The sequence below is a fragment of the Balaenoptera ricei genome, chromosome 9 (assembly GCF_028023285.1).
Source record: "Balaenoptera ricei isolate mBalRic1 chromosome 9, mBalRic1.hap2, whole genome shotgun sequence".
NCBI lineage: Eukaryota > Metazoa > Chordata > Mammalia > Artiodactyla > Balaenopteridae > Balaenoptera > Balaenoptera ricei.
Genome location: NC_082647.1, coordinates 101,552,038 through 101,570,993, shown reverse-complemented (window position 1 = coordinate 101,570,993; position 18,956 = coordinate 101,552,038). Strand labels below are relative to the sequence as shown.

The 18,956-nt window shown below is 36.7% G+C and overlaps 1 protein-coding gene across 1 annotated transcript in view; it reads right to left on the bottom strand.

Moving 5' to 3' along the window:
- Nucleotides 1-18,956, bottom strand: part of SUGCT (succinyl-CoA:glutarate-CoA transferase) — a 790,246-nt gene that overhangs the window by 762,023 nt on the left and 9,267 nt on the right. Inside the window, 5 exon segments of the mRNA XM_059934212.1 lie at nucleotides 2,633-2,753; nucleotides 9,979-10,029; nucleotides 10,928-11,013; nucleotides 14,825-14,898; nucleotides 15,562-15,613. Of these exon segments, the coding sequence (XP_059790195.1) occupies nucleotides 2,633-2,753; nucleotides 9,979-10,029; nucleotides 10,928-11,013; nucleotides 14,825-14,898; nucleotides 15,562-15,613 (384 nt within the window).

Sequence of the window (18,956 nt, the reverse complement as noted above, 5' to 3'; positions counted from 1 at the left end):
AAAACAAGATATTCAGATACCTATTTTGAGACAAATTTACCGAAATATAAGGAGTAAAGTTTTTGTTTGGTTCTCTTTTAAAATATTTTTTAAATGTACTAGTTCCCTTACTGCCTTAGGAAAAAACCTAAGGCATAGGGACCTAATGACAATAAGTGAATATTTACTTCATGGTATAGACTCTTTTGGTACCTTAAAGCAATGATCATTACGTTAATGCTATGGACGAACTACATAAGAAATAACAGATGAGGCCAACTATGCCCTAACCCCAGGCTATCCTCTGAAAGTTTCTTTGGAAAATGTAAACATAACGTTTACCACTTACACTTATTTCTGAAAAGTAGAATGCAAAAAAAAAAAAAAAATGGCAGCTATTAAAAACTCTGTACCAAGTTCTGATTATTCATTCATTGAGGTAAGAAACTCCCTACCATGTGCTCTATACTGTGTGCTGAACAAGAGCCTGCAGGATAACGGGGGAGACAGACAAGTAAAGAGTAAAATATGATAGACAACAGCCAACCCAATCTTCAGGGATCGAGAGAAAAAGTCTGCACAGAAGCAATGACATCCAAGGTGAGATCTAAAGGACAAAGACAGAGTCACCGGGTGTGGCAGGGGATTAGTGTTCCAAGCAATGGGAACATCGTGTGTAAAGGCTCTGCCGTGAGAGCGAGTGTGGTGCATTTAGGAGATGCGAGTAATTCAGGTCCAACGTGCTTTATGCTTTATGCTTTTCTGCTTAAACTGTCTATGAAAATAAACCCTTTCCTCACTTCGCCTCTGGGCTCTCCTCCCACCTTGTTGACGATTCCTTCACGACTTCCTTCACTGCGTCATCATCATCTCCTAAACATCTACTCGTGGGAGTGCATCAGGCTCAGCCACTCAGACTCTCCTTTTTCTGGCTCAGCCACTCAGACTCTCCTTTTTCTATCTACACTCACTCTGTAAAAGATCAAATACAGGCTTCAAATACCATGTATTTGCTCATAACTATAAAATTTTACATCTCCTGACTCTTAGATCCAAGCCCTTACTCTACATTTCAAGCTAGACTTGGACTTGACATTCCAAGTCCAACGTGATGTTCTCCCTCCCAAAGCTTCTTTCCACAGTCCTCCTTGACTCTGTAAACAGCAATTCCTCTAATTGCTCAGGTCCAGACCCTAGAGTCATCCTTAACTCTAGTCTTTCTCTGATACTCACATCTCATCCATCTGCAAACTTTACCCGCTTTTCTCAAAAACATTTAGAATTCTATCACTCTTTAACTACCTCGACCACTGCTACCCTAATTCAAGCCCCCATCATCTCTAGCCTGGACTATTTCAATAGCTTCGTAATTGTTCTCCCACTACCCTTGTCCTCAACAGTCTATTCTTAACACAGTAGCTAGAGTGATCCTTTTAAAAATATGTCAGGTCGCATCATTCCTCTGCTTAAAACTCTCCATTAGCTTACAATCTTACTCGAAGTAAAAGCCTAATTCCTTAAGAGCAACCCACAAGCCCTTACTAACCATCATCTTACTAACCATTATCTCCCTGATTTTCTTCCTACTACATTCCCCCTCACTCTGTTTCAGCCATCCCTGCTGGTCCTCAAACAGGCCCAACACAGTCTTGCCCCAGGTCCTTTGCACTTGCTGTTTCCCTTGCCCGAAACCCTCATTGCCAATAATGATACGATTCACTCCTTTACTTCATTCAGGTCTCGGCTTAAATGTCCCCTTTATCAATGAAGCCTTGTCTCACCTCCCAGTATAAAATAGACCCTCCTCACCTCATTCCCCTTGCCCTGTTTAATTTCACTCTTTTGACCTTATCACTACTGCACTCAATTACAAAAAACAAAACACAAAAGAATGTGTTTACTTATTTACTATCTATCTCCTTAACCTAGAATGTAAATCTGCTGGAGAGCATAGATATGTGTTATTCATTGCTGTATCTCAGAACCTTAGAATACTGCCTGGCAGATCATAGGCCTGCAGTAAATATTTGGTGGATGAATTAATAAAATCTGAAAATCTTATAATTCTGACAAAAGCTATTAATGTAACTTTCTATTTTAAGAATAACTTTTTAATATTGTATCCCTAATTAATAGTTAAGTGCTTATAAACTATGTAAAGATAACTAATACAATGACTTTTTTCCCTTTAGCCTAAAGACATACTTATACACACACAAACACACACACAGAGTTCACCATCAAGGGCTGAACAATCTAAAAGACTTTATAGCACTCTTTTCCTTCAGTTGGCTTTAGCACTTTTGAATATATTGAAGCGATATGTTGAGATCCTATGTTATCTTAAAGCCAATTAATATTTCACCTGTAATTCTACATATAAGTTAATAATAGTACCTTGTCAGTATTTGTGAAATATCAATAGAAAAATTGGCAAAACTACAGGCAGACAATTCACAGAAGAAATATGAAAAATGTTCATTTAGGTTAATGTTTTTTAGTGATTAATTTTCAACAACCTAAAATGGCTTGGCAGGCAGGGAGAGCAGAACCACGTCAAGAAAACCAACACTAGCGAGAGGTTTCTTATATACAGAAAGAGACACAGAAACTGGAAAACCTCGCCACTGACGAGGGTGTGGTGCTGAAATACCTGTGATGGAACAGTAGACTATGTGAGGCGCTATCACGTCTATATCTTCATAGCCCAGCCCCATTGCAGACAATTTGCCAGGGACATAGTTTTCCACAAATACATCACAAACAGCTGCAAGCTGAAAGAAGAGGTGAAGATGAGTCAGACTTCTTAAGGGACTTCCCAGCTTTCAACAAACCCCCACATGATAGAATTCTGATTTCAGGAAACACAATTGATCCTCGCCTTGTAAAAGCTCAGAAAAATCACAGGAAAAGTAGAATTACAAAGTATTCTTAGATAAACATGAAGGCTCTGGTCAACTACTTGAGGTATGACTGCCAGTAAAACAATGGCTATTAAAATTTTCAGTTACTACCATGGTATTAAGTGGATTCTGCTTACATAAAATGTAAGAAATATCTAGGCTACATGGTGCATCTAAATATATTCTCAGAAGTTTAGGTAAAAAAATTAGAATATAAGTACATAAAATATATGAAAAATATCTTTTAACCCCTTTAAAATAAAACTAAATACAATGTCTTTACTACTCCATCCTTATTATGTAATATTCCTCATTACAACATGTACATATAGGCACTTAATACATGTAAACATGATTCTGAATTGCTTTCACACTTTCCAGATGCTTTCTTTCCAAAGAGTTTTAAATGTATTTAATGAACTATTTAAAAAAAAAAAAAACTGCTAAACTATAACCCAGTAAATCAGTAACTGTCAGAAACAAAACCCCAACTCTGATTCCCAGATCACTGCAACAAGCCATCGTAAACCTTAATCTTAAAATTCTTTACAAAATTTCAATTGTGACTACATATCTTTTGAAAAGTCATCACAAAAATTGTACTAGGTCATCCAGAAAAATTCATTACAGTAATTCTCAAACATATCCAAGTGCCTAATAACTATTCAATAATTTTTTAATTGCCATGTTGACATAGATATATTCTCACACATACAAACTAATATAATAGAATAAGACTCTGGACCAGGGGTGAGCAAACTTTTTTCATAAAATGTCAAAAAGTAAATATTTTAGCCTTTTCAGGCCACATACATTCCCTGTCACATGTTCTTTATTTTTCTTTAACAATCTTTAAAAATGTAAGATTCACCGTTAGTCCATGGGCTGTGCAAAAACAAACTTGATTTGGCCCACACAGTCTGCCAACCTCTGCTCTAGATGGAAAATAACTGAATTTACATAAACTTTAGAAGGAAACATGTAAATAAACGGAGTGCCTGTTTGTTATTGTGTCGCCAGATTTGGAGTGTATACATGGAACTGTTTGACTTAACAAAATTTAGGGGGAGGAGATCTTAGGAGGCATCTCAGGGAAATAAGCTGTTATCCTCCAGAGCTCCTGAAACAGAGGTACCAGGGGCCCACGTGACCACCTGTCAGAAGAGGAATGATACATACATTAAGATACAGGACAGAGAGAGAAAGGTTTTCAAGTATGCACCCCGAATCTTAAGCCATACAGGCATCCTTTCCAAATTTCAGGTGCCAATTACCATTCGAGCTGCTTCTCACATGGGCAACTCTATGCAGTATGCCCCAGGGAGAGCCCAAGTGGAGATGTGTTTATTTTTTGTTAGTGATGCTACCAAGTGTTGCTTGGAAAATGTGGAGGGAGAATGGGTGTTAGTATAAATAAAACACAAAGCTGTTTTTTATTTACAAATGTAAACTGTAGTTACATTGTAATTTATTCCACATATTTTTCTGAGCTTCTGTCTGCTACTTACACGGCACTCCTGCAGGCACTAAAGAAAACAAGCCACATCAAACACATCTCGATTTTTATACCAGTCATCTCTCTGCTGCGTATTCTGCATGGTGCACAGTATAGTACCTTATGCAAATGACATTTGATAAATTATTTTTAACTTTAAAACTCTGTGTGGGTTCCTCAAAAAGTTAAACACAATTAAGATATGACCCAGAGATGCCAATCCTAGGTATATACCCAAAATAATTGAAAGCACAGACTTGAACAGGTACTTGTAACCAAATGTTCATAGCAGCATTATTCACAATAGCCAAAAGGTGGAAACAACCCAAGTATCCATCAACAGACAAATATATCCATCCAGTAAGGTAGAATATTATTCAGCCATAAAAAGGAGCAAAGTTCTGATACATGCTGCAACATGGATGAACCTTGAAAACATTATGCTAAGTAAAATTAACCAGACACACACAAAAGTACAAATATTATATCATTTCACTTACATGAAATATCTAGAATAGGCAAATTCATAAAGACAGAAAGTAAATTAGATGTTATCAGAGGCTGAGGGGAGAAGGAAGTGGAGAATTATTGGTTAATGGATACAGAGTTTGTTTGGGATGATTAAACATAAAGGAAATACACAGCAGTGATGGTTGCACACAATTATGAATGTAATTAATGTTACTGAACTGTAAAGTAAAAATGGTTAAAATGACATTTTATGTTATATATATTATACCACAATTTTAAAACTTTTAACTATATAGGGTATTTGTATTTTTAGATTTCTATACCATCATAAGTCACATTTCAATTCACATAAAGTATTCAGATGGATCACAAACAAATTCACTGTTTCAATAAGACAAGAAAATAAATATAGTGAATAAGTTATATTAATAGAAAAGTATTCAGAATGTATAAACAAAAAACATTGGCCTTCCCTGGTGGCGCAGTGGTTGAGAGTCTGCTTGCCAATGCAGGGGACACGGGTTCGAGCCCTGGTCTGGGAAGATCCCACATGCCGCGGAGCAACTGGGCCCGTGAGCCACAACTACTGAGCCTGTGCGTCTGGAGCCTGTGCTCCGCAACAAGAGAGGCCGCGATAATGAGAGGCCCGCGCACCGTGATGAAGAGTGGCCCCTGCTTGCCGCAACTAGAGAAAGCCTTCGCACAGAAACGAAGACCCAACACAGCCACAAATAAATAAAATAAATAATAAAAATGAAGAATTTCTTTAAAAAAAAAAAAATTAAAAAACAATATACATGGTATTATCTCATGTTTATCGGGAAAAATGAGTATACAAGGACATAAAGAGATTTGATATGATACACTAAAATATTAATCTTTTTGCCCATGAGCAGATATTACTTGTATAACAACAGAAAAAAAAATTTAAGCTAAGAAGAGGTGTGCTCAGAGTACCATGTAGTATGACTCTCCGAAGTTATAAGAAAAATATGGAAAAGTTGAATTTAGAAGCTAAAGACTTCCACTGATAAAGATGCCTAGTAGCTTTTTTTATTACCCAAGAACTCAATATGTATGCATTATGATACTTACTGATAAAATATCCCTAGAAAAGTGTATAGCGCAGAAGTTATTCTTTGCTCCATTTTATAAATATTTATTTTAAATAAACATATACTATCTATTTACTAGGTACTGATTCTTAGTGAGTCTGCCATCCAACATATTCTCCCTCCCTCTCTCTTTCGGGATATTTACCCATTTCAAGATCATGTATGTTCCCTAAAGCGTTAACTAAGGCATTCGTTAAAATTCTAAACAGTGCAGTGCTAAAATCAGAGACATCACAAATCTGCCTGAGTTATATGGATCTCCACACTATCTACAAGTAATATACAAGTCAACTGCTTCAGTGGAGACCAAACATTTATCGCATTTCCCTGATACAAGGATCTACTAGGAAATAAAGTGAGGGGGGAAAAAAGACTTGTTCCCAGTTTTGTTGGTGATCACCTCTTCCTCATCTTGGCGCTCACAGATCACCTAATAATCTATTCTAGAATCTTACCCACAATAAGAAACAAGCACAATTTTGCATGTTAGAGAACTCATCATCTTTTCCTTTTCTTCTGGGAAAAAAAAAATCTTCCTTCTACTCACAGAGTAAAAAAACTAAAATCAATTGAAACACAGAATACCTAATTCTGAATTGTCTTCATTAGATATAATTTAGGAACAGACTGGATGAGCAAGATCAGAAATAGAGGGGAAGTGATGATAATAATTTAACCACATTTATCAGTAAAAAAATAAATCATAAAATAATTCTTAAATGTATGTCAAAGAACGTCCTTACTCTTAGATGTATTCTGCAGTCAAATGCTCCTACCCCTGAGCTATACCCCCCAGGAGATGTCTCCTGAAGGATTTAAGGACAAAGTTTCATATCTTTCACTTACTTTCAAATAGTTCAAAATCAGACACACACACCACATGTATTCATATGTAAATAAACAAATATAGCAAAATGTTAAAACTGTTGCATCTAGGCATAGGGTAAATAAGAGTTCATTATACTACTCTTTCCATTTTTCTGTATGTTTGAATTTTTCATAATAAGATGTTGGAGGAAAATAAAACCCATGACACTGCTCTATTGGCCATGATTCACACCCACAATATGGATACTGTTGCTGTCAACTAATTAACATAGAGAATTATTTGAAATATAGATGACGTGTTAGGAAGTTATCAAATCATATTGCCATGAAAATACATAGACTTTTCTAAGCAGAGCTTTCTCTTCTACACAACCTATTTTTGATTAGCCTGGTTGACAAAGGAGTCATACTTTTTGGAGCTCTCATGTATCCAGCTGACTGCTCTGTATAATACTCTGGAACTGTATCTATAAACTAGACTCATTATATTAGCAATCACAGCCACCAAGTTCTGAATACAAAGGTTGTTTTGCTACTCTTAAGACCAAAAGAGAAATCCATGCCAGAAAGAATAAAAAGACTAGGCAAAAAATAACTTTTCCTCTAGGCTGTAAGATATATAACTTATGAACTGTATAACTAGCTGAAAGCAACAGATATGAAAAATGACTGCAGACAATCTATTATAAAGTTTAATATGAGTTGCAATGTACTTTATTGTTATCAGACATGAAGAGAAACCACGCCCATAGTGAAACAATTTTAAACTGTTACAACCTGGTGGAGGACAGAGGCAGGATCCAAAGAGAGTGAGAAAGACGTCCCAGCAAATTCATTTCTTTTGGTTAGAATTATACGTGTAGGCCTAAAATACTCCAGTGTACACTGATGTCTTAGGAGCAAGAGTTATGAATTCCACCTAACACTGCCCCCTTGAAAAACCCTAATGAACTTGTAAAGTATTTGTTAAATCAAATCTGAAACCTTCACTATTTAGGATAAAATATCAAAATGTTCTGAAATGGAAGCAAAGAAGCAGGAACTGTGAACACTGAAGGTGGAACTGAGAAACATAAACCAGAAAGAGAAGAATTAAGAACAATCTCCTAGATGATTCATCATCATCACCATCATCATCATCATAATAATAACAACTACTGAAAAAATAAAAAGAAGGGCCTGAGAATGAAGACAATGGGAGTTGAGTCCAAGATGAGGGTCGCTGCCATAGAAAAACAAGGCAGGGTGGGCTTCCCTGGGGGCACAGTGGTTGAGAATCCGCCTGCCAATGCAGGGGACACGGGTTCGAGCCCCGGACCGGGAAGATCCCACATGCTGCGGAGCAGCTAAGCCCGTGCGCCACAACTACTGAGTCTGTGCTCTAGAGCCCATGAGCCACAACTACTGAGCCCACGTGCCACAACTACTGAAGCCCGCGCGCCTAGAGCCGGTGCTCCACAACGAGAGAAGCCACCGCAATGAGAAGCCCGCGCACCGCAACGAAGAGTAGCCCCCGCCTCCCACAACTAGAGAAAGCCCGGACGCTGCAACGAAGACCCAATGCAGCCAAAAATTAAAAAAATAAATAAATAAATTTATTTTTTAAAAAAAGGCAGGGCAATAATAACAGAGAACAATTTAGAAAAATCATATTAAGTTGTAACTGAGAAAGAAAATAAAAACAAGCAAACAAACCTAAGTTATGCTATAGAAAAGATGTAGGAAAACAGGACAGTGAGATCAGGACAACTACCAAGCTTTGGTTCAACATATATCTAGTAAAATTCTAAATTTGTTGGATTGATCCAACAGAACCAGAGCGGATGAACACTGATTCTGATCTTAATAATTAGAAGACGTTATTTTTCAATCAGCCAGATGATAAGGAAAGAAGCATCAGAGCAATGAAGCTAAAGTTGATACTTTGATATAAAACAAATTTGGGGATTTGGTTCTCTAATCAAGGAGATTTACATCCATTACATTTGACTTCAAACTTTTTTTTGTAATTTATTTAATTTATTTATTTATGGCTGTGTTGGGTCTTCGCCACTGCGCACGGGCTCTCTCCAGTTGCGGCAAGCGGGGGCTACTCTTCATTGCGGTGCGCGGGCCTCTCACTGCAGTGGCCTCTCCCGCTGCGGAGCGCGGGCTCTAGGAGCGCGGGTTTCAGTAGTTGTGGCTCGCAGGCTCTAGAGCGCAGGCTCAGTAGTTGTGGCGCACGGGCCCAGCCGCTCTGCGGCATGTGGGATCCTCCTGGGCCAGGGCTCAAACCCGTGTCCCCTGCCTTGGCAGGTGGACTCTTAACCACAGCACCACCAGGGAAGCCCTAGACTTCAAACTTTAACAAGGATGGCAAACAAGTTTTATCTCACATGATGAATCCACCTTCATGTGCATCGGGAACAATAATAATAGTTAATGCTGAATGAGTGCTTACTATGACTATGGCGGGCACCCTTCTTCACATTTTACACAATATTAACTCAATTCTAACAACCCTAAGAAGTAGGTATTATTATTGTCCCCATTTTGCTAATAAGGGAGCTGAGGCATAAAGAAGTTAAGTAACCTGCCTGAAGTCACATGGCTAGTAAGAAAAGAAGGCAGGATTTGAATCCCAGCAGTAGAACACTGGGGTATGCTCCTAACCATTGTGCTGGCCCCTCAAGGAAAGATGCAAAGATCAGGTCTGCACACATCAGCCATCTGAATAAGTGTTAGAAAAACCTTGGGCTCTACAGTGATGTAGACCTAGGGTTCAAATTTCAGCTCCTCCCTTTACTAGCTATGTGATCTTTAGACAATCACTCAAGCCCCTTGAGACTCATTTCACCTCTTGTGAAAATGAGGATATAATACTTCATTTACAAGGAAAATTCTGAAGATTTGAGAAGATAATACGAATAAAGTACCCAGGCCTAAGATCTGATGCAGGGCAGGCACTCGGTCAATGGACACTAGTACCATAACTGAACACTCTGACACTATGGAGAAATGTTAAACACAATATACCAGAAATTATAAAGCAAATTATACTTAGTATAAAAACAAAGTTAAACTCAAATGGCATTTACAGCAAAATTTCAGATTGCCAACGAAATAATGTTTTAAAACACTTTTACTCATATTCAAATCCCTAATTACAACCCAGGTGACTAGATGCCTTCTATAGAGCATACTGTACCTCTTTGATGATTTTCACCCCTTTTGGATCCTTGATATTAACAGCTATACTCTAAAAATTAAAAATATATATATTAAAATAGTATCTTAAAAATTTTTCTTATTGCTGACAGTTCAATAAGAGCCATTCATATTACAGATTTCTCCTCTTAAAGTAAATGCATTTTCCTCACGAAGAAACATTTAAATAATTTTTACTGATTTTATTTGCAATTCGGATATGTTAGGATGATAGCAAGGATTATAGTAAAAATTTTTCAAATAATAATACCAAATGTAGGCAATTAGCAATCTCCAAAAGAATAACAAATGTAACAAATCAAGTGATTCCTCACTTTAATAAAATTATTTCCATTAAAAACCATTATAAATTCTCAAAAAATATTTTAAGTTAGTAGAGAAGGAAAATTAATAAAAAGCTCTACTGTTTCTACTTGGTAACTGGTGAATGAATAAAATAAAATAAAATTTCACCTTATTGGGAATATTACTTATATCTACAAAAAGGGGTAGAAATAAACAAGCCACAATGATATCAAAAGTTTTGTTATTACAAGAGAATTACACAGGGCTTCCCTGGTGGCGCAGTGGTTAACAATCCACCTGCCAATGCAGGGGACACGGGTTTGATCCCTGGTCCAGGAAGATCCCACATGCCGTGGAGCAACTAAGCCCCTGAGCCACAACTACTGAGCCTGCGCTCTAGAGACTGCGAGCCGCAACTACTGAGCCCGTGCACCTAGAGCCCATGCTCCGCAACAAGAGAAGCCACCGCAATGAGAAGCCCACGCACCGCAACAAAGAGTAGCCCTGCTCGCCGCAACTAGAGAAAGCCCGCGTGCAGCAATGAAGACCCAAGGCAGCCAAAAATTAATTAATTAATTAATTAATTTTTTTTTTAAAAAAGAGAGAATTACACAAAGAAAGCAAAAAGGGGATAATATTCTTACTTTTTTATTTCGGTTAACACTGAGAAAATAAGTACTTTCTGTCCCCACAAAAGGTGGACCCCAAGTTCGTGTATCATCACCAGCTCCTGAAAATAACAGTATGAACTATTTAACCTTGAAACATCATGAGACATTTCAAATCAACAGGCTTACTCATATGTAAGTTCACAGATGCCTAAACAAGATCAGTGGAATTAGCAACCTAAAGTGGCCTTGGGACCTTGTTAGAACTGCCCAAACTCTTTACCTGTTCATGTAAATCACTAAATCCTCCCATAGCTTCTTTCACTAAAATCCATCCCTGAAGGTCAAAATCCAGAAGGGAATATCCTACTGGCAGTCTTTAGATTTAATAAATGGCAAGTCTGAGGGGGAAAAAAATTACTCTCCTACTTCGACAAACAAGTCAGCTCTTTCAGTGTTTTTAGCATTAAAAGTGCAAACAAAATGTTGGGTCTACAAAATATTTTTGTTAAATATAATTTAAATCAGGATAATGATAAGTGAGTCTTTATGATAAAGGGGCATCTGAGGCTAGGTATAAAACAATGATAAATATGTCTATTTTTTAAATTCTGTAGCAATAAATCAGAAAAAGCAAAATAAGCTACTGAATAGCAAATGTCAATAATTTAAGATGCTATTTAGAATACAATTTTAGTAGTCTAGGTCTTGCTTCAAATGTCTTGCTTCAAAGCAAAAGTTTAAAAACATCAAAAATAGGGTATTTTATTCTAAACATCTACTTCAAATGATTCTGAAAAGTACTTGTGTTTGATTCAAAGATAACACTATCGAGTTACAGAAAAAAAGTTTTCTTTGCACAAAAAGCAAACAATGTAGATGGAGCTCAGAAAGTGAATCAACAATTAATAGGCACAAATTAGTATCACTTAAATTAAGATTTTTATAAGTTCTGATTAAATATTGATATTAGAAACTAATCACTACCTAAGTATTATTAGCCCCCCAATAAGAGAGAATTTGTGAATATGGGTTAAAGTTTAAATTCTAATCTCATTTAAATGATATAATTAATTTATTAGCCCATTAGACTTTACCCACTGAAACTGATAAGGAAAAACAGACACAGCCTTTTAGAAAACAAAACAGAAGCTAACGAATAGACTCCTTTACTTAAAAACAAAAAACTAAAAACCTCACAAGAGAAAGAGAGAACACAGGACAGAGGAGAAAAGAAGCATTAGTTCTAACTGGGGATGAACTGATAAACAACACAAAGCAATAAATAGTAAGTATCAAACTGAACAGCATGCTCAAAACGTCAGGGAAAAATATAAACTTCAAGAGTCCACAAAGACAACCTCCTAGTAATAAACCGGTTATAGGCTTCACGGAAAAATGTATGTGTGAATCTGGATCTTCAAGATCAGACAGGACCTCCCAGAGGCAGGAGAGAGTCCAGCCACTTCCATTCTTTTGAAGGTCTCAATACATTAAATAAAAAAAAATTTTTGTTTTTAAGAGAGCAATGTCAAGATAAGGCTAAAAGTAGACAGCTTATTTTAAATGTTTACATTCATCTCTTGGGTGGAAATAATGTCAGAAATCTAAACAGGACGCCTACATGGCTTTCCTGCCCCACCTGGTCCTGGTGTATAACCTGGGTTTAAGAGACGCGGAAGGATAGGATAAGTACGGACGGCCCATGAAATGAAATAAAGGTTAAAGGTCACAAACTGGTAAAACTGGCAATTTGAGAGTCATGTTTTATTTGACCCACACACAACTTAAAGTTTTTAACTATCTGCCATGACTTCAAAATCTAGAGATAGTATATAAAAATTCAGACTGCCTTTCTTACATGATATTTCAACACATTCATCCATTCAGCAAATAGTTATTGGGTGCCTACTATGTCACAAACGCTGCTCTCTGCAGAGCAGACGCAGCAGTGAACAAAGAGCAACACCCCTGCCCGGGTATGCCTGCCTCCTGGTGACAACCCTGGAATAACAGCAGCATCACTGGCTGCCCAGCCCACGTCATTCATTTAGGTTACCTGCCTGGCCCTGCAGGCACAGCGTTTACACGCACCGAAAGACTCTAAAAAGAGAAGAAAAAAATATACTTAAGCTTGATATGCTCTTTGATTACTCAAGTAAGAATAATCTAAGTCCCAAGTCAGAAAACTGCAAAGAAATTTAATTTAAGAACTGAGGAAGTGGACACTAAAAGAGACTGAAATGTGAAAATACTGCCAAGGGACGTTTCTTCCTATCTGTTGAATAACTATCTCGAAAAAACAAAATATGTAATATGAACATTAAAACGTACTGAGCAAAAGGGTTAAAAGAGAGAGACCAATTAGTAAGAAAAAGAGCAATGAACACCTGCTAGGAACAAAGCTTGATGCCTAGTGTATGGCTAAGGGACATAATAAAGGCCTAGACTAAGGAAAGGGTCCCTCAGTGTGGAAATGAAAAAGTACAAAGGAGAAACAGGACTAAGCGAACAGGGAATAGTGATTTCTAAAATTAATAAAATAAAGTCATTCCCTCAGTATTCATGAGGGACTGGTTCCAGCACCCGCTGAGGACACCAAAATCGGCAGATGTTCAAGTCCCATGATTGGCCCTCCATATCCACCAGTACGGCATCCGCAGATTCAACCAACCGCAGATCATAAAAGTACCCAATCTGTGGCTGGCTAAATCCACAAATGCGGAACCCATGGATACGAAGGGCCAACTGTACAAATATTTAACCTAGTGATCAACTGAAATAGCAAGAGAAATCAGATTGGCTATTCTATCTAGAAATGCAAGACCCAATGCTTGAAATTAGAAAGTATGTGGTATTAAAACTGGATAGCAATGTGAAAATTAGAAGTTTTGTGGTACCTGTAAAAGAAAAAAAAAAAGATGTTCAGCTAGAAAGTAAACATTACTCAGCATGTATCCAGCAATGACCAAAAGCGATAAATATCACTGACTGGATAAATGAAGCATTATCTCTGGAAAGCAGGATTCACCAGGCTCTTCCATCACCTGGAGCCTGACAAGCATAGGGCCAGATAAATATAAAATATATAACATTCCCCATGCTGATCAGAGACTCTTCTGCTAACTGCTTTGGCCTCTTGAGAAGATCTATGTAGCAGGAAGTTGAATCTTCTAGATCATGTGTTCTACTTTATAGCGTTTAATCACTTATGGTAAATTAATATGTTGATGTAATTATAAACTAGTCTTTTATGGGTCTTACAGATACATGCACACTATTCAAGGCTAGACCATTTTCACTAATTTGGGAATTCTGTTCCAGATCCATAAGCAACGGATCTTGAAGAATAAATAGTAATGCTAATTTCTTGCCTTCCCTTCATCCCTCAGTGAGGGAAGGTGGCCAGGCCCACTCTAATCTCAGTCTCAGCAGCAAGGCTTGTGTGGGGCTCAGGAGGGCCAGGATCAGAGCTGAGTGTCTGGATATTCCTTACTAGCTGTGTGACCGTGGACAAATCCCTTGACCTCTCTGTGTCTCTGTCTTCTTATTTATAATCTAGGAATAGTAACAGCTCACAGGTTGTTGTAAAGATTGAACAAATTAATACAGGCAAAGTGCTCAGAATTGTGCCTGGCACTAACTGTTGTTATTAGCACCATCATTATTTACGCGTTGCATGTCAGTTTCTACCAGACGCTTCCATGTGCGTGTGAAGGACCTGGCTCGGGCCTTAGCCCTTGGCACGTATAAAGAGTAGAAAGAGATCTAATATTAGTATAGGTTCAGAGGAAAATAAAGAAAGGAGAAGGGGAAATAATCCCTTCATTTCAATTCTCTCCTCATCCCACATACAAGTACATGGACATTTAAAGAACTATTAAAAATATTTATTAGCTTGTTTCTATGTTTTAAAGAGAGCAGTAGTTTTACCTGGTCTTTCCACTTTTATAACTTCTGCTCCAAGATCTCCTAAATTCATAGTAGCAAAAGGTCCCGCCAGTACTCTACAATGTTAACAATGATAGATAAATTCATTACCATCTTTAAGATTTTTATATTAATTCTTTTCTCAATAGTCCATCAACACAGACAAGCTCATATAATGTAAGAATAAACATTGTTAAAACTGTTCAAAAAAGTGATTTGGCCATATGTATCAAGACCTTTAAAAAGTATATTCCCTTTGATGCAGTAATTCTACTTCCAGAATTCTATCCTAAGGAAGAAACTGAAAGATTTCCTGAGGAAAAGATTTATGTACAAGGAAGTCTCGTTTATAATATAAAAACACTGGGGGATGACTAAGTAATTATGTGACAACTATATACTATAATAAAATATCTTATATTTTTTGTTGAATTTTGAATGACATGGGAAAATATTCAAAATAACATATTATGTTTAAAATGTGGATAAACCTGTAATTTCAATATGGTTCCAATTTTTATTTTCAAAAGTTATATATAAATATGCAGATTTGAAAGAAATGTATAAGTATTATACTAATTGTCTCGCAGAATGATGAAATTACAGGAAATTTTCTTGGTTTTTCTTTCCAAAATTTCAATGATAAGCTTATAAACACCTTCTTATAATCCAAGAAATAAATGTCTTTTTAAAGAACGGGGAAAACTCAATCACCAAAACACAGATAAACTAATACAAACCTTGTTAGATCCAGAATTCTTACACCCTCCAATGGCTTCATATTGTCAGTATCTGGCAAAGACAGAAAATACTTAAATTGACTACTAATTGTCAGAAGGAATAATGCAGAATTCTTCATATTCTTAGTAATATCTATTACTACCAAATAAATAAATAAATTTTCCTTCACATTTCTGCTTTATATATAACACAGAAACCTTGACCCAGTCCAACTAAATCAATCTGTAAAAATTAAAGCCTCTAATACCAGATTATTCCCGATTTAATAAAGTCCAAAGCTACACTTAAGATAGTTTGTCTAATGAAAAATTTAAAAGTGGGACAAACTAATGAAAAATTTAAAAATGGGGGGAGGGGGTGTATAGGCTGAGCAAAGAGGATTTTTAGAACACTGAAAATACTCTGTATGATACTATAATGATGGATACATGTCATTACACATTTGTCCAAACCCACAATTGAGAAACAGAACTTTCCATTACCTGAGAGTTTCCTCCTGCCCTTTGCAAACTACCTCTCCCTCCATCCCCAACCTCAGGCAACCATTGATCTGCTTTCTGTCATTTTAGTTTGCATTTTCTAGAATTTTACAGAAATGAAATCATACACTATGTACCCTTTTTTGTCTGGCTTCTTTCCTTCAGCATTATGATACTGAGACTCATCCATGTTGTTGCATTTTTATGAGTAGTATCCTACTCTATGGATATTCCACCTTTGTTTATCCATTCAGCTGTTGATGGACACTGAGTTGGTCCCAGTTTTAGGTTACAGTGGATCAAGCGACTGTGAACATTTGTGTACAAGTCCGCGTGTGGACATGTTTTCATTTCTCCTGAGTAAATACCTAGTGGAATGGCTGGGCAATATGGTAAGTTTATGCTTAACTTTCTAAGAAACTGCCAAACAGACTTCCAAAGTGTTCGTACAACAGTGCGAGTTCTAGAAACTCCACATCCTCACAACACTAAGTATTGTTCATCTTTTTAAGGTTAGCCATTCTAATGGGTATATGATGCTTCTCTGTGGTTTTAACTTGCATTTCCCTGATGACTAATGCTGTTGAAAATCTTTTCATGTAATAATAGGCCATTCATACATCTTCTATTGTGAATTGCCTCACTGCTTTTATCTTTTTTAACTTTTTATCTTATATTGGAGTATAGTTGATTAACAATGTTGTGATAGTTTCAGGTGTACAGCAAAGTGACTGAGTTACACATATACAGGTATCTATTCTTTTTCATATTCTTTTCCCATTTAGGTTGTTACATAATATTGAGCAGAGTTCCCTGTGCTCTACAGTAGGTCCTTGTTGGTTATCCATTTTAAATATTACAGCGTCATTAAACAAAATTTATTATGGTTGTGAGATGATATTGGTAGAGAAATATAGACTTCTCTTTATGGATTTATAATGAAATGAGATTTATGGGTTGAAGAGACCCATTGTACATGTCAATCCCAAACTCCCTAACTACCCCTTCCCCTGCCTCACTGTTTTTAATACTGAAGCAAAATATTCAAAACAGTGCAGGGGCTTCCCTGGTGGAGCAGTGGTTGAGAATCTGCCTGCCAATGCAAGGGACGCGGGTTCGGGCCCTGGCCTGGGAGGATCCCACATGCCGCGGAGCGACTGGGCCCGTGCGCCACAACTACTGAGCCTGCGCGTCTGGAGCCTGTGCTCCGCAACAAGAGAGGCCGTGACAGTGAGAGGCCCGCGCACCGCGATGAAGAGTGGCCCCCACACCGCAATGAAGAGTGGCCCCCGCACCGCGATGAAGAGTGGCCCCCGCTTGCCACAACTAGAGAAAGCCCTCGCACAGAAACGAAGACCCAACAAAGCCATACATACATACATACATACATACATAAATAAAAAGAATGTAAGCAGACAAGAATAGCATTAAAAAAAAAAATTAAAAAAAAAAAAAAAAAAACTGCAAAAATCCACCAACAGGTGAAATGTTAAATAAGCACCGGCACATCCATATAAAAAAATACCGTGCCAACGTTAAGAAAAATGAGACATTTACATACCCTGACATGTAAAGTTCACCAAGATATATTCCTAAGTTAAAAAATAAATCAAGTTGTAGAAGCGAATGTATAATATGATCCTATATTTGTAAAGATACATAATAATATTAATAATACACGTTGGTATTTCTAGGAGCATTCATAAAATTCTACTGGTGGCTAAATCTTGGGGTAAGAATTTATGGAGAACTTTCACTAGCTAAGTTATTTATTTCTGTAATTTTGCTTAATTGTGATTAAGTGTATAATCAGCAAAAAAAAAAAGACAAAGGAAAATCAAAAAGTGAAAACATAAAAGAACAAAATGAGAGAGAAAACAAGATATTTTAGAGAAAATAAAATATAGAAAAAGACCTCAAATGTGAGAAGATATTTTGACATCATTAGGAATGAATGGACAAGTAATTCTTTATGTTACATAAGACTCCAAAACTACTGGTCTTATGTACTCATCTCTTTTGGGGCCCTTGTTTTATTTCAAATGATGCAGGAAATATATTTAGAGGTCTCTTCAACCCATAAATCTCATTTCATTATAACTCCATAAAGAGAAGTCTATATTTCTCTACCAATATCATCTCACAACCATAATAAATTTTGTTTAATGACACAAAACTTTTCAAATGAATTAATTTAACATCAGGCAATAGAATTTTACTTTTATTATCTGAGAAGATAACCAGAAAGGACTTCTAGAGCACATTTAAGTCAAAATCAATTAATGAGTTTTAAACAGTTAAGAGCATAAACCCTGGAGACTGACTGGATTTAATTCTCTGCTTCACTACTTACTACCCTAGTGACCTTGACCAAGGTAACTTCACTTCTCTGAGCTTCAGTTTCCCCATCTGAAACACCTATATCACAGAGTTTGCAAGGATTAAATGAAATGCTATATGTAAAGTGCTTAGTACACTTCCTGGCACATGGTAAATGCTCACTAAAAATCAACAATTGTTGTTATCATCGTCATCATTGTATTATACAGTCACAATACCTATTAAAGTAGATAATCCAGATTTGAAAACAAAAGAAAAACACATGACTCATGATTATTTCAAAGAACATAAAATAACATATATGATTCTCAATACTCTATATTTTAAAAAGATATCTACAGCCATATTTTGCCTGTTTGTGAAAGACCAGAATAGGCTGATTACAGGGGGAAAAAACAGTTGAAAAGAGCATCTATTATAACATAATTTGTTAAGATATATTGAGCAGCTTGTATATCGCTCTAACTTATTTGGCCTCTAGGATGGAAAGCTATTATGATGATCACAGCTGAGTAACCATGCAAAGCAGTATAACTACAATGAAGCTGCCATCAAATCTATGCTTGTCAGAGCTG